The 14,838-nt window shown below is 44.5% G+C and overlaps 1 protein-coding gene across 1 annotated transcript; it reads right to left on the bottom strand.

Annotated features, from left to right (window-relative positions):
* Positions 1-1,607: 1,607 nt before the first annotated feature.
* On the bottom strand, positions 1,608-12,840 carry LOC138073895 (angiogenin-1-like). Its single transcript, XM_068965839.1, has 2 exons — positions 12,814-12,840; positions 1,608-2,072 (listed from the first exon to the last, which is right to left on the bottom strand). Exon 2 carries the CDS (start codon positions 2,052-2,054, stop codon positions 1,608-1,610), a length of 447 nt encoding a protein of 148 aa, XP_068821940.1. The 5' UTR covers positions 2,055-2,072; positions 12,814-12,840.
* Positions 12,841-14,838: the final 1,998 nt, after the last annotated feature.

Raw genomic sequence — 14,838 nt, 5'->3', positions numbered from 1 at the left:
AGTTGGACACGACTGAGTGACTTCACGTTCACCACTGATTGGAGAACCAGAGAAAAAAAAAATTTCAGATAGTCTATCAAACATTGTTAATATCTTGCTTCCTAAGAATTTTTTGATTTTTATAGTAAGACAAATTTTCCAATAAAGAGGTTTGGAAAATTCTTCTTCCTTCTTTGGAAAGAAATGACAATGTTTTCGCTTTTGAAATAGATGAACCAGTAACCTACTCTTCCATCCCTTCCTCCACAAATTGAATACTTGCAGTGAGGCTGGGCTCTGTGTGGCACCAAGACACAGGATTAGAACCCAAGTATTGAGGAACCAGGGCTTTTGGTCCATTTCAGGGGATGTAGGCAGCAGGGGAGGCCACCATGGGGAATACTGTGACCATGATAGTTATTCATAAAATGGCAGAACTAGCGATGCATACGGAGAAGGCAATGGCACACCACTCCAGTACTCTTGCCTGGAAAATCCCATGGGTGGAGGAGCCTGGTGGGCTGCAGTCCGTTAGGAGTCGGACACGACTGAGCGACTTCACTTTCACTTTTCACTTTCATGCACTGGAGAAGGAAATGGCAACCCACTCCAGTGTTCTTGCCTGGAGAATCCCAGGGACGGGGGAGCCCGGTGGGCTGCCGTCTATGGGGTCGCGCAGATTTAGACACAACTGAAGTGACTTAGCAGCAGCAGCAATGCATAATTGTAGTTTATTAACTATTTTCTAAGTAAGATATCCAGGCATCTGTTGATGAAATTAGGTAACATTGAACTCATGGATTAATTAGCATATTTTACAGAGACTGTCTCTTAACTTAAGCTTGTATTTATTTGGAAACATATCAAGTTGAAGAACAAGGGAAAAGCTTGAAATCTTTGTATGAACTTCCCAAGACCTCAGAGTTGCTAGATAACAGTTAATAAAATATTAAAGATAAAATAATGTAGTAATCAGTCTTTTATCTTTACATAAAATAATCATGAGAATATCTTGGGAGTTTTCCAGTCAAAACAATATCAAATTATTTTCTACTTAAGGTAAGAGGTGGCTACCCTGAATGGGTTTTGTTATTTATGCAGGATTACCAAATAATGTGTGGGTGGGTGTGTTTGTGTGTGTGTGAGAGAGAGAGAAAGAGGGAAAGAAAGTGTAATTAATCTGTTGATATTTAGTACTAAACTCTTCTTCCTAAGGCTTAACATTTGTGAAAATAATTATTAGGTGAGAGCAAAAACTATTTGCTTCTCCTAAAAATTCTGTTTAGGGGCCTTAAGCCTTGGAATTTTCCCAACAATCTCTGTAAGATGAATTTGACATTTTTACCTTCACAGAAAAGTAAAGTCCACTCCTTGAATGCCTGATCAGGAACTGACTGACAAGAAGACAGGCATTGCTTTCCCATCCAACCCTTTCAATTGAACAGGGGAAATGGAGAAAGATCAATAGACCAAGAATCAGTGAGAAGGCTCAGAGACATTTTTATTAATGAAGTATATTCTAAAGCAGAAAAGAAAAGGTCAGCAGCTCATTTTCTGGATTCCTAGCAATGAATGTTGCTGCAATGTAAGGGGGAAATGCTATGAAGGAAGGCAGAGCCAGCTCTGGACTACTCGCGTGGAGGGACAAAGGACTCATCAAAGTGGACGGGCAAGCCCTTTTCACAGCCGATAACGATGACTCTGTAGCCTTTGGAGGCTTTGTAATGGCATGGAGGCCGGGTGGACCCTCCTTTATGCTTGCAAATGGTAACCTGGAAGGGAGACTTGCTTATTCTGAGATTGCCTCTGTAAGGTTTTCCATTCTTATCTTTACAGATGTCCTTGATGTCATTCTTGTTGCCATGAACAAAGGTGTTGATGTCTTTGCAAGGTTTGGTCAGGTGTCGTTTCTCCATCATCATTTCACAGTATTTGTTATCCCGGCCCTTTGGACTGCGATCATAGTGCTGGGTCAGGAAGTGTTTGTATCTGCGGTCATCTTTAGCCAGGGTCAGTGGGGTCAGACTCAGTCCCAGCATGAAGAGCAAAAACAGGGGGCTCAGGACCATCACCATCTCTTCCAACAAAGGCTCCTGCCAAGGGCAAAAGGAGATGTAATAGGGGCACAGAACAGAATTACCAAATTAGGCTGAAAGGACAAGGATTTTTCTCTCTGGCAGGGTGTCATGAATCAGGTATCCTCTGTCACTAGATATATTTTTTCCTTTTCCTTTCCTCAGTAGTCTCGTATGTCTTCTCAACTGATTCCTTTGGAACATCTATAAAAACATTTCCTGAATATAACTTCCAAGTACAACCACTGTTTCTTATCCCGGAGGATCACTGAGAATTTACCTTTCTATCAGTTGTTGCAATTCAAAATCCACTCACATTCCTTAATTCATTTATTAACTAGTTTAATACCAAGCACTACATAAGCCGCTGTTGGGTACCAGGCACTCTGCTGGGTCCCAGAACACCAAGACCATTAAAGACACATCCAGTGCCTCGCTAATCCAGGATGTAGCACCCATGGGGAAAGGATGAGAGTGCCAATTCACTGCGAAGAGACAGTAAGGTGTGCTCTGAGAGCTAAGAAGAAGGACTTTCAGGGAACCTTGAGCCCAGGGAAGGGCTATCAGAGAGGACTGGTGAAGACAGCATCCCCGAACAAGTCAACCCATCAGTTGACTGTGAGAAGAGAAGCGAGAGCAGTTTCACCCTGAGGTGAAAGTAAGCAGACCCAATTCCCCAAGAAGTAGGCTTCCCTGGTGGCTCAGTTAGTAAAGCGTCTGCCTGCAACGTAGGAGACCCGGGCTTGATCCCTGGGTTGGGAAGATCCCCTGGAGAAGGAAATGGCAACCCATTCTGGTATTCTCGCTTGGAGAATTCCATGGACAGAGGATATTGGTGGGCTACAGTTTATGGGGTCTCAAAGAGTTGGACATGACTGCGCGATTTTCACTTTCACTTTTTCATGATTTCTTGGCAATCACACATGCAGCAAAATTCTTACAATGGGATGAAAGTTTGACCTTAAATTTATCCTTAGATATACTATAATCTTTATGAATCCTAAATTGAAAGATAAATGATATAGTGTCATGGACATTAAATTATTAATTTTTATATTGTGCTTTTCTTGTGTGTAAGTCAGTAAACTTATTTTCATATTAAATACTTTTGTAGCTCTTAAAGAGGCCATCGGTTGTAGCACTAAGCCTGTCATGATGCTAAACAGTCCTGGGAGTACAATTGTGACTCTAGAAATATAAGAGCATTTGGGGTTCTGCAGTTTACATGGGAAGCCACGTGACAGGCTAAGTGAAATGACCTCCCTTTCTAATCAGCATCTGGCATTGATCTTTATCTGTTTATCATGCTATAGACAAATTTGGTATATTGCCAAAAAATTACCAGATTATACGCTAGAAATTATTTGGTCATTCATCAATATTGAAATAGTCCCTGAAAAGTTTTCCATTAAGCACATAACAGTATCATTTGTAATAGAATCAGCAAAAATAATTTGGGGAGGTTAGCAAGAAAGTGGCAGACGACTGGGAGAGTCACACCTAAACGAATGACACACAGTCCTACAGGGCCACTGCTCCACCACAGCCGCTGGGCTGCCTGCTCCCCACGCACCAAGCTCTTTACGTTTACAGGGTGTTGCAGTCTCCTGGGTGTGTATTTTCTTCCTACTTTTTGGGAAGATACTTTTCTTGAATTGTAATCAGTTAAGTCTCTTGCTCTGCAATGGATAAAATATTGCCTTTTAACATCAAAAGCAGTTGTAGAATGGCAGACTGTCAAGGGGGGAAGTATCCTTAATGGTCATACTGTGAACAGAGGCCGGAATCCCAGAGTTCAAAACTCTAGTAGAACCTGAGCTGGTTGTACCCAAAACAGTCATTAGGTGGCAGCGAAATGTTGTCTCCCTCGCTTAGAGGAAACGGTGGGTCCTTGTAGGAGTCAGTATTGTACAGGGGTTATCGCTGATCACAGAAAGGGGTGTGAGCGGGCAGGCTCAGCAACAGTCTCTGTCCAAACACTTTATGCTTTAGACATATATTATTCACCTTGAATCATACTGCCTGCCTCACAGCAGACCCTCAGTAATAGATGTTTTAATGACTGATGTCATTTTCCTCTCCAGGTATAAACTTATCTATGAAATGAGAGTTGCTTGCTATGAAAGTTTGAAATTCCATGGCTCTCATTAAACATAAGGGAGCCATTCTAGTTTCACTAGCAAAAGTCCAGTGAGCATGGAATTACCTTGGGGTTGCAAATTACCTTGACATTGGATTATGAGTAACTACAGCCAGCGTACCTTCCTTTGAACTTTGGATGTGTTCCACTTACTTTGCTTTCAAAGAGCATCCAAGAACTTTTCTCTCCCTTTTTTTTTGTTGGCACTGTATGATTTGTGGGATCTTAGTTCCCTAACAAAGGAATGAACCCACATCCTTGGGGGTGAAAAGCAAAAACTCCTAAACACTTGGACTGAAACAGAATTCCCCCAAAACTTTCTAAAGGAAAGTAAATCGCAGGGAAGGAGATAAGACTGAGCACGCACGCATGCACGTTCTAAGAAAACAGTGCTAGGACTTCCCTGATGGTCCAGTGGCTAAGACTCCAAGCTCCCAATGCAGGGGCTGGGTTCCATCCCTGGTCAGGGAAGTAGATCCCTCATGCTACAGCTAACGATCCTACATGCGGCAACTAAAGAAAAAAAAAAAAAAAAGATCTGCCATGCTGTAGCTAAAAACAAGGATGGATGATCTCCCATGCTAAGACCCAGTGCAGCCAAATAAATAATAAATATTAAAAAGGAAAGAAAGAAAACAGCTAAAAATATACTTCTGTTTTTCCTTGTTAAGCCACATACACTATCTGTGTCTGGGGTGGGATGGGGTCTTCCAGATGCCCTTCAGCACCTGTCTCACCTTCTTTGGGGATTTTATCACAATTTAGGAATCTCTCCTAAACCTCCGCTTGCTCCCAGCTGCACTAGTTAGCTTTTAGTCCAAGAGCAGTGTCCTTGCATATAGAATATCCCCTAAGGAAATCTGTTTTCATTTTAGACTTTGGAACCTAATTCATTTTCTTCTGAATTCATGAGCTTGGTCCCAGAGGCTTTGAAAGAGTGGGGAAATAGGTTCATTGAGATGGATGGGCATCTAGAAATAGCGTATAAACAAACAAACATATATAAAACAATAGATTACCCAGATGGAAGGATCTTATAAAAATCTAGAAGTTTCCTTCCAACTGCAGAGGGGTTCCAACTGTTTGTTCCTGGAGACGGAATCCAGCTGACTGAACCTGGAGGCCCCTCCTGGTTCTGATCATACAGTGATCAGATGGACAGGGTGGAGAGACTAGATCTGAAAATCCTGTCTTGTCAGAGACACACAAACCAAGGACACTACTCTTGGACAAAACACGGAGAGTCATTCTCCTCTTCCTTGGGCCTAATTGGGTCAAATATTCACTCACTTGAATGGCTAGAGATTTGTTCTAGGAGGCAAAACTTGATAAATGTGGCCTTTTGTCCCCAAGTTGGCTTTTTCTGACATCCCTGTATTGTTATTCCTGCCCAAGACAGGATTGAGGTTTTATTATTCCCATGCAATGATCTGGATCCCAAAGATGTTGTTTCTTGGGCCAGCTCCAAGAACTGCCTTTTAAAAGCCTGCAGAGAAGATGGGGTCCCCCAGGAGGATGCTGCTCCACTGTACTTTCTGTTTACCCACAGAATTTGGTCTCATGAACAGGTTCTAAGTAGGTTTTATAGAACCAGGAAAGCACTTCCAGAGAAGGTTATGTGACAGCTGTTAGCACCTGCACCTGACCTCAACCTCCCAGCATTAACCTTCATAAATACCCTTATCCTGGGCTTCTGTTTCCTTTCTTCTTTATCTGTCCACAAACGACTAACTGTGAGCACCCGATATTTTGTTGTAAAATTGTCTAACTCCACCATCAATGCAACACTGACTTGTATCCACTCACAAAATGGCTATGTTGCCTGCATAGAGAGTGGACCCAAGGGTACCAGGATCACTTTCAGATCCTATGGTTTCAAATATCAGGTAGTGTCAGGGGACGTTCAACTTTAAGGAATCCTATATGTTGTTTCCTCCCTTTGTGTGCTGTTTCTCAAGGGCCCTCTGTTCCTTATCAGTTCCTGGAAAACAGGAACGAGCAGAGCTGCACACAGTTCTCAGGAGTGAGGTCATGGGACAGCACGTGCGTGGATTCCCTTCAGTGACCTTTTACTTTACTGTAAACTATTCAGTCATGTCCCTATTACTCAGAATATGGATTGTTTTCTGGCCCTGTGACGATTGTTATTCATCTGGTTTTGTTTTTGCTCAACTTTATTTTTGCTACTTAAAGCTTCCTTGTATGAAAATATATAAGTATATGCTGTTACAAATGAAGAACCTTTGTTTCACTCGAGACTTGGGTCCCCTGCGTCCCTCTTCGTCGACTTCAGTCCCCAGGTCCTGGTCTGTAAAGACCATAACAGGTAGCAGCAGGAGGCCAGCTGTCTCGCAGAGCCCCAGCAACCACCTTCACTGGTATTGGATCTAGGGCACTGCTATCTTGTTAAAAATTACCAACCTTCTCTTGTTGTCCACCCACCTCTACATTTTCAGTCTCCCTGTATTTTAGGCATTAGCTAAAGACATGCTACCTACCAGTAAAACAAATGCACTTGACATGATCATAATAATTACAGTAATCAGTGTTACCTTGCATTCTATGAAAAGCTCATAGATTTAACCTTCACTAGAACTACGTGAGGCGGGTATTATGTAAGTCAGTTCTTCTTATGAGGAAACTCTGAAATCAAACAGCAGGGGAACCTTGATGGAAAGAATCCTTTCTCTTTTTTTACTAATAACTTTTGCTTCGCCCAGTTTCTGCCTATAAAACCCTTCCACTGCAGGCTCCTCGGAGCACCTCTCTTATATACTAGATGAGATGCTGCCCCTTTCATCAATGATTCAACAAAACCAATAAAATCTTCAAATTTACTCAGTTGAATTTTGGTTTTTAACAGAACCAAAGAGAAGTAGCAGGATGTAGGGCCTCTACTGGCATCCAACAAGGCGTCCAAACACTCAATTTCCTCTTCTGAGCAAACATCCTGTTTGAGAGGAGCACCTATTTTAATTAATTGTGCATCAATTAAACTGAAAAATTTTAATATAAATTGAAAAAATTGAGTTTTGGAAAGTTTTCAACCATTACAAACCACACAGCTGGGACTGTACTGGGAGAGGATGCCAGATGAAGTTATATCAGTAAGGAGGAGAAGTGTGATGCCAGGGTATAAAACAGCAAACGATAGGCTAGCTCTGTTGTTTGGTGGCAATGCTCCCAGCGATATGAAGCTGAATCTTTCTTAGTTTACCATTCAGAGAACCCAAGAGCCCTTAAGAATATAGCCAAGGGTACTCTTCCTGTTGTATGTGAAACTAACCCCAAAACCTGGGTTATGCAAACCATTTTCCAGGACTGGTTTTTCCATCACTTTATCCTAGAGGTAGAGAAGTATTGCTTGAAGAAGGATATCCCACTCAACATTCATTTGCTGCTCAGCAGTGCTCCCAGACACCCCCTATTCATGGCTGACTTTCATCTCAACATCAAAGTAGTGCATCTGCCTCTGAATACTACATTGCTCATCCAACGTAAAGACTAGGGAGATATACTGACTTTCTGGAAATATTATTTATGTCATATTTTTCATCAAGCAGTAAAGGCAAGTGGCAAATCATGAACAACCTTGTGCCAATTTTGGAAGGACTATAATATCTACAAGGCCATAAAAAATTTTGACTTTGCTTGGCATTAGTTTCCAATGTTACTGAGAATGGGGTTTGGAAGCACCTTTGCCCACAGTTTGTTCACAATTCGTGGGTTTGAGAAGGTGAATGAAGAGTCCAAAGAGGTCTTCAGTGACTTAGTGACTCTCAGTGAGAAGCTGGACTTAGATCGCAAGAGGATAATTTCACCGAACTCCGTGCTGTGCAACACAAGGAGGTTACTAATGAAGACCTGATGGGATTGGAGGCCCAGAGAAAGGACAAAGAGATACAAGAGGAAGAAGTAACTGAAGAACTGATGAGATTCACGACACGAGAAATGGCAAGGGGATTTTCTTTACTTGAGGAGCCACTGTTTGGTTTTGAGCCACAGGACCAGAACGTAGAAAGACACACAAAGCTTGCAGAAACTGTTCAGAATGCAATCCAGTGCTACTGTGTCATTTAAAATGAGAGGAGAAGGGCTACTACCCAGACATCACTGGATCATTTTTACAAGAGGGTAGGTAGAATTGAAGCTCCAGTACTTCGGCTACCTGATGCAAAAAGCTAACTCATTAGAAAAGACCCTGATGCTGGGAAAGATTGAAGGCAGGAGGACAAGGGGATGACAGAAGACAAGATGGTTGGATGGCATCATCGACTCAATGGACATGAGTTTGAGCAAGCTCCAGGAGATGGTGAATGGCAGGGAAGCCTGGCATGCTGCGGTCCATGGGGTCGCAAAGAGTCGGACACGACTGATGGCTGAACAACAGGTAGAATTGAATCCAGCAAGGAACCAGAACTTGTGCCATCAATGCCAAGTATGAGTGAAACTGCAGCCTGCCCTCCATCTCCTATTGCTGATGATCCTGCAGCTGAACCACTCCCGCCTCCTCTCCCTCCTCTAGTTAGTGACTCTTCTCGTCTGTTCACTCGATGCCAGCCCCTATATGCCAGCTGTTGTACTGTACTACTCTACTTTTCAAGGTACTGTACTGTAAGATTAAAATTTCTTTATTTTTATATTAATTTGTGTGAAAAGTATTATAAACCCGTTATAGCATAGTACTACATAGCAGGTTGTGTCGGTTGCCTTTCTCAGCTAACTTTTCTGGACTAATGAAAAAGAGGACTTACAAACATGCTCTCAGAATAGAACTCCTTCTTATGTAGGAGACTTACTCTATTTTGAAACTATGCCGATATCCTGTTCTTTATCAAATTATCAACTTATTCATTTGTTTATTGTATCAGTGTAGCCTCATGGTTTCTCACTTTTTTAGTTGTTTATATAATCTGTTATTTTCATTATTATCTTGCTGCTCAAATTGTCACAGTTTTGGCCATTGGGAGCCCCTTAAACTGACTTCTGTGTCCTTTTGATGTTCCCATCATTGTTTGGGTATTTTCTTGCTTTCTGGTTAAAGATATTCTAGTCTCCTCTTCTGTGCTCCTTGTCCCAGCCCTGAGGGCAGCCATTTCTTCAGGGATCCATTTCTCCAAGGCTCTTTTAAGGATAGTACATGGTATTTAAATAAAAGCCAAGTTCTGCCTAAAAGCTAATCATGCTTGTCACTCTTGGGATGTTGCTGTTACCAGACTCTTTGAGTGAACACATCGAAGAGCTGTGTATACATAAATTTACACACATTGACAAAAGTTGAGGTTGCAGCAGAACCAAAAAAGCAGAGGGGGATTAAGGATTAGCCTTTCTGGAGAATGAAATTAATATTCAGGAAGCAAGAACACAAGCCAGATCAGATTGCAATGAGGGAAGGCATTGAGACCGTTAAATGCAAAGCTCAAAGCAGATCAGCCAGTAGGTCAAGAGGCTTAACCTAGTGACTCCTTAAAAGACTCCACTTAAGTAGTTGTGAGAGTTGTCTCCTAAACTCCATAAGGCTGACTCTCTCCATCTTAGATGCCTGCCTTGACTTCCCCACCCATGTGGCTTGTCTCTTGACTATATCCCCACCTGTGGAGAAAAAAGCAGTGTTTGACTGGTTGGAACTGTCCTAGTGATTAACACCAGGAAGAAAGCAGAAGATGGAAGATGGGTGACTCAAGAAATTTCTAAGCAAATGACTTTTTTCGAGACCTTGCTTCCTTGGTAGAACCAGCATGGGATGCCTTTTAAAGAGAGGGAGGGGTACTGTTTGGACTAGGAGCCTTCCTCCTAAACAGGTTGCCCTGTCTCCTCACCCTGTCTCCTTGCTCCTCACTCTAGCTGCTCTGATATAAGTGCCCCTGATGTTACCCCAGTATGAGTTCCCAGGCCCCTAACTCAACAGGTGGGGTGAACAGCAAAGCCTTCTCCCACCACAGGGCACAGCAGAAAGAGGTAGAAGGGGGGAATCCAAGGCTAGAGGAAGAAGGGGATGGTTTCACAATGAGAAATTGAAGCCCTTTGGGGGGGTCCATCCCCAGGGTCAGTTCCCCATGCACGGCACACCAGGCAACACTGTGTAGTGAGAACTCTGCCCTGGGGAGTTGGGGATCTGACACTGGCTTTTGCTTCTGCACCAAGACACAAGTGTCTGACCTTGGGTCCACCCTGACCCTCATTCTCCTCAGGTGTATAATGGGATGCCAGCGGGAAGGTTCTTTCCATTGTTTGTGTCTTGTCTATCCTTGAGTTCAAGGTAACTGTCTATGTATTTTTTTAATAAATGGAAATGTTTTGCATGATATTCAAGAGACATCTCCCAAGGCCTACTTTTTATTTCTGTGTTATTCCCGGTGCCACAGAGAAACTTGAAATTTTCTAAACATGCAGTGCTCTGCCATATGTGTGTAATGTCTCTGGCCTTTTTTTCTCTCTGAATTGCCTATCCTCTACCCCTAATTGGAGGCGGGGGGGACCCTATTTATGCTTAAAACTCTCTCCAAAGAAACCTTTGCTCTGAACCCTTCCCTGATTTCCCCACACTCCACCCCTTTCTTCTTGTTGCTTCATAATGACTCCACCCTCACTTCTCCTGGAGTTCTTCTCAAGGTCTGGTTTATATTATGACTCTAGAGGTTGCACCTGTTGGGGAGAATTCTCAGCACTTGGGTCTTAATCATACTTTATGATTTACTTGCTTAGCTCTTCTCAGAAGACAGGTATCTGGCTCCGGGGGATAGTGCAGATTTGACGTCCCTAGATCCCTCAGGGGCCCTGCCCTCCTCTCTTACCAGCTGTTACCTTTCACACAGGCATTCTGGTCACAATTAATGCCCCTGTGATAAGCCACCAGAAGAGCTGGCACAAGTGGCTATCCCTGATGTGAGGGTGGGGCCACTGGGGCTTGCCCTAGGGGGAAGAAGGGTCAGTGGTGGTATGGGTTGGGCCTCCTAAAGTAGCTAAAGCCCAGAGACCACTGAAGAACCCAGGCTGGTTAGGTAATGAAGTCTTCTTCAATCAGGAACAGCAGACACCCATCTTTCTTTTCTCAGATACCCTGGGCAATGTCTGACCTCGTTTTAAGAAGACCCAGGACTGGGAACTGGAATGGGAAAGGACATATGGAGGATGTGTGTGTCCTTGGGCTGAGGAAACAGTGATAATGTGGAGAGGCTGGGAGGTGGAAGCGGGAGATGGGGGCCCAGACCTGTGTGCACCCAAGTCCAGATTATGGACTGCACCTGGCGGGTCACAGGGGAGTCAGAGCCACCCTCTGGGAAAGGGCAGCCTGTGCTCAGGTGTTGGAACCCCCCCTCCCCTTTTATCTTTTGAGTGAACCTCGTGTCTTGTTGGATCTTAGTTCCCTGACCAAGAATGGAACCTTGACTCTTGGCAGTGAAAGGACAGAGTCCTAACTACTGGCCCACCAGGGAATTCTGGGAACCCCTTTCTTTCCCGGTTTGTGCTGCTGGGTGTATGAGGGTGGGATGGACAGGAAGAGACATGGGAAGTCCTGTAAAGTGGGAATCATCAACAGGGACCTGCACGGCCTCGAAAGCTTTTTACCTTTTTGCAGTTGATTTGTCTTGAGAGGTAAAGTGTTGGGGTGTTAGCAGGAGGTGGAAATTAGGAGAAGACTGAACAATGTTTCCCTGGGAAGGGGCTGCTCAGTAAAAGTTGATAAATGCATAGCTTTGTGACAGGCTTGATGGGCCACTTGGGCTGTTTGACTCCTAGGGAACTCCCAAATTACCTCCATTCACAGTGACCTCTGTCTCCATGGAGTTGGCTTCAGAGAACCCAGAACCCAGAGCCCCACTTCAGAGGAGGCGCCAGGAAAACTGCATAACCTGGGAGGGGGCAAGTGCCCTACCTGAGAGGAGAGTGTGGGAGCTGTGAGTGGGCCTGGCCACAGCCTCTCTAAGGGTTCTTTGGGGCCTGGAGCCCAGTGGTGTGGTAAAGTAGTTCTAACCTTCCTGAACTGCCTCTGAATTTAAGGGGATTTCAGGGGTTAATTTCCAAGCATTCTGTGAAGGGGACAAGTGTGCACTTCCCTTCACTTTCTCAGCTGGGCCTGGGATCAGCCAGTACTGATGTGGCTTCATGAATAGACATTCAAGTCTTACCTTGAACACCTGCTTTTCTAACTGATCAGCATCTTCCTGCCCCTGTTTCCTTCCCCCCTCCTCATGTGTGTTTTCCCTCCTCTCCTCTCTGTCTGCCCTAACTGCTATGACCACACTCCCTAAACCTAGGGCTCTGTTCCCCTCACCTTGTAACCTTGTCCTCTTTCATTCATTCTGCCCCTCATGCCTCCCATTCCTTGCTCCATCTCTTCTCCCTCACGTCGATCCCTCTGTGTCCCGGAGTCCCTGTGTCCCTATTTATTTCTCTGCATTTCATCCCTTCCATGACTCCATCCCCATCTCCTCCATAGCCTCATTTTGTGCACCCAGCCCCTAGCATCTCTCTCCTCTCTCCCCCGTGTGTCCTCATCCCTCCACATTGAGTCCCTCCTTTGTCCACCTTGTCACTCACCTGAGGGTACTCTTATCTGATCAGAACCCATACCTTCTCTGTCTTCTCTCCTCACCCATGTTCCACTGTAGACCTCACCTTGTCAATGGGTCCTCCTGTTGAATGCCAGCTCAGTGGGACACAGCTTCCCTCCACTGGGGTTCAGATCTCTGAAGGCCTCCTCTCACCACAAACTTCTTAAGAACTGGCTTGACCTGTGGTGCTTTTATTTGGGTGTGGGCTGGGAAGCAGCCCTGGATCAGGAAATGAGTCAGGTTCATGCCTTTCCACTTACGTATTCCAAGTGAGTGGATACCTCCAGAGCTAGTATGCCTGCCTAAACATCTTCAGCAATGAGGAAGCTTGAATCCTCACACTCAGAGAATAGATCTGGCCCTAGCCACAAGATTTTAAGAAGTCTGATAAAACACCTGGCCTAAGTGTCTACCCTAAATGAGAATGGTCATTTATCATCTCCTATACACCCCTCTGGTTCTGATTCTGGGAAGAGCCATCACTGTGGTGATAAAGATTGCTTTTTTCTGACCTGGGATACAGACGCAATAACCTAGAAGGTTACTTTGGATGGCTTCCTGTCATCAAGAATGAGTGATGGGAGAGGGATGATGACACAAGGCAGAGAGTGATACGGCAGCTGAGTTGACTGTTGGAGATGCTGTGTTCATGTCTGGGAAGAGACATGCAGTCTGCTGAGACAAGAAAGGTTCATTGCCTCATGGCCAGTGTGACTCCAGCCTTGCAGTATCCCAAGCCCTCCTTCTATTACTCCAAGGCTGTTGGAAGAATGAGATCATATCATGCCACTCTTTTTTAAGCTGAAGGCAGTGGTTTCTGTTGAGCCCTGAAAATTTCCAAACCCAGGATCTCCATGCAATAGCTTGAGTCAACAGATCCACCCGGAGGAGTAAATCCTTCAGTGACTTCTCTGGAGAAGATGCTTACGTGCAGCTGCTCTGTGTAGGATTACCAAGAACAAGAATGAATGACCATATGGAGGGTGGAAGGAATGGAAATTGCTATATATCTAGGCCTGGAAAAGTAGCCGATAAAAAGGAAGTCAGGAGCACCAGACTCAAGGACAGACGTACAAATTTAATGACAAGCCACCTCTGTTCTATTCTGAGTGAAGTCCTGCAAAAGATTTGAACAGTTCTCAAGCAATCACTTGAAGGCTGCTCCTGACCACAGTGTGCGAAGAGTTTTCCCTTCCTGTTCCTCACTGATTCCTGAGTGCAGCTCTGTGATGGAGGGAGAGTAAGGGCTGTCATCGTCTGTCCCCTTTCCTGTCAGTCTACATTTCCAGATTCTAGAGCCTGTGCCCCTTCTGACCCAAATGTGAGTGAGCCGCTGTATTCTCATATCTCTCTATTTCCCACAAATCTCAGACACGAAGGAGGGGATACGCCTCTAGAGCAGAATGTAAGCACATTAAAGAAGGGCACAACAGACACACAGAGCCTTGTGGGTAATTCTGTGAAGCTTATTGTGTCTGCACCGGGAGTTTCAGCAGGTGGTGCTTGTGGTAAAGAACTTTCCTGCCAGTGCAGGAGACTGTAAGAAATGTGGGTTCAATCCCCGAGAGGAAGGCATGGCAGCCCAGCCCAGTATTCTTGATGGGAAATCCCATGGACAGAGGAGCCTGGTGGGCTACAGTCCATAGGGTCACAAAAAGTTGGGCAGGACTGAAGTGACTTAGCATGCATGTAGGAAGCTTCATTAAAAATTTTTTTTTAATTTTTAATTGGAGGATAATTGATTTACAATATTGTGTTGGTTTCTGTCATGTATCAACATGAATCACCCAGCTGAGCCAAACTTAAGGGAGGCTGGGGGCTTGTGCTGTGAGGACTGATGCTGATAGCCAGGGTGGATGGTAGGACTGGACCATGGTTGTAACTGTGGGCCTTGGCCAATGAGCATAGCCCATAGTGCTGACCCAGAGCTTAGATGGTCTCATGCAAGTGAACTCGAATTGGTGTTGTGGTATTGTCCTGTGATCTCATGCAACAGTGAAGATCATGTGACCAGAGGACAAGGTGACCACAGACTCTGTGTCTGTGTCTGACCATTGGGCAGTTCGTATAATGAATACAGTGCCTTTCC

This window comes from Capricornis sumatraensis, chromosome 2 (assembly GCF_032405125.1).
Source record: "Capricornis sumatraensis isolate serow.1 chromosome 2, serow.2, whole genome shotgun sequence".
Lineage (NCBI taxonomy): Eukaryota > Metazoa > Chordata > Mammalia > Artiodactyla > Bovidae > Capricornis > Capricornis sumatraensis.
The sequence above is the reverse complement of the archived record's forward strand: the minus strand, read 5'-3'. Positions and strand labels throughout refer to the sequence as shown.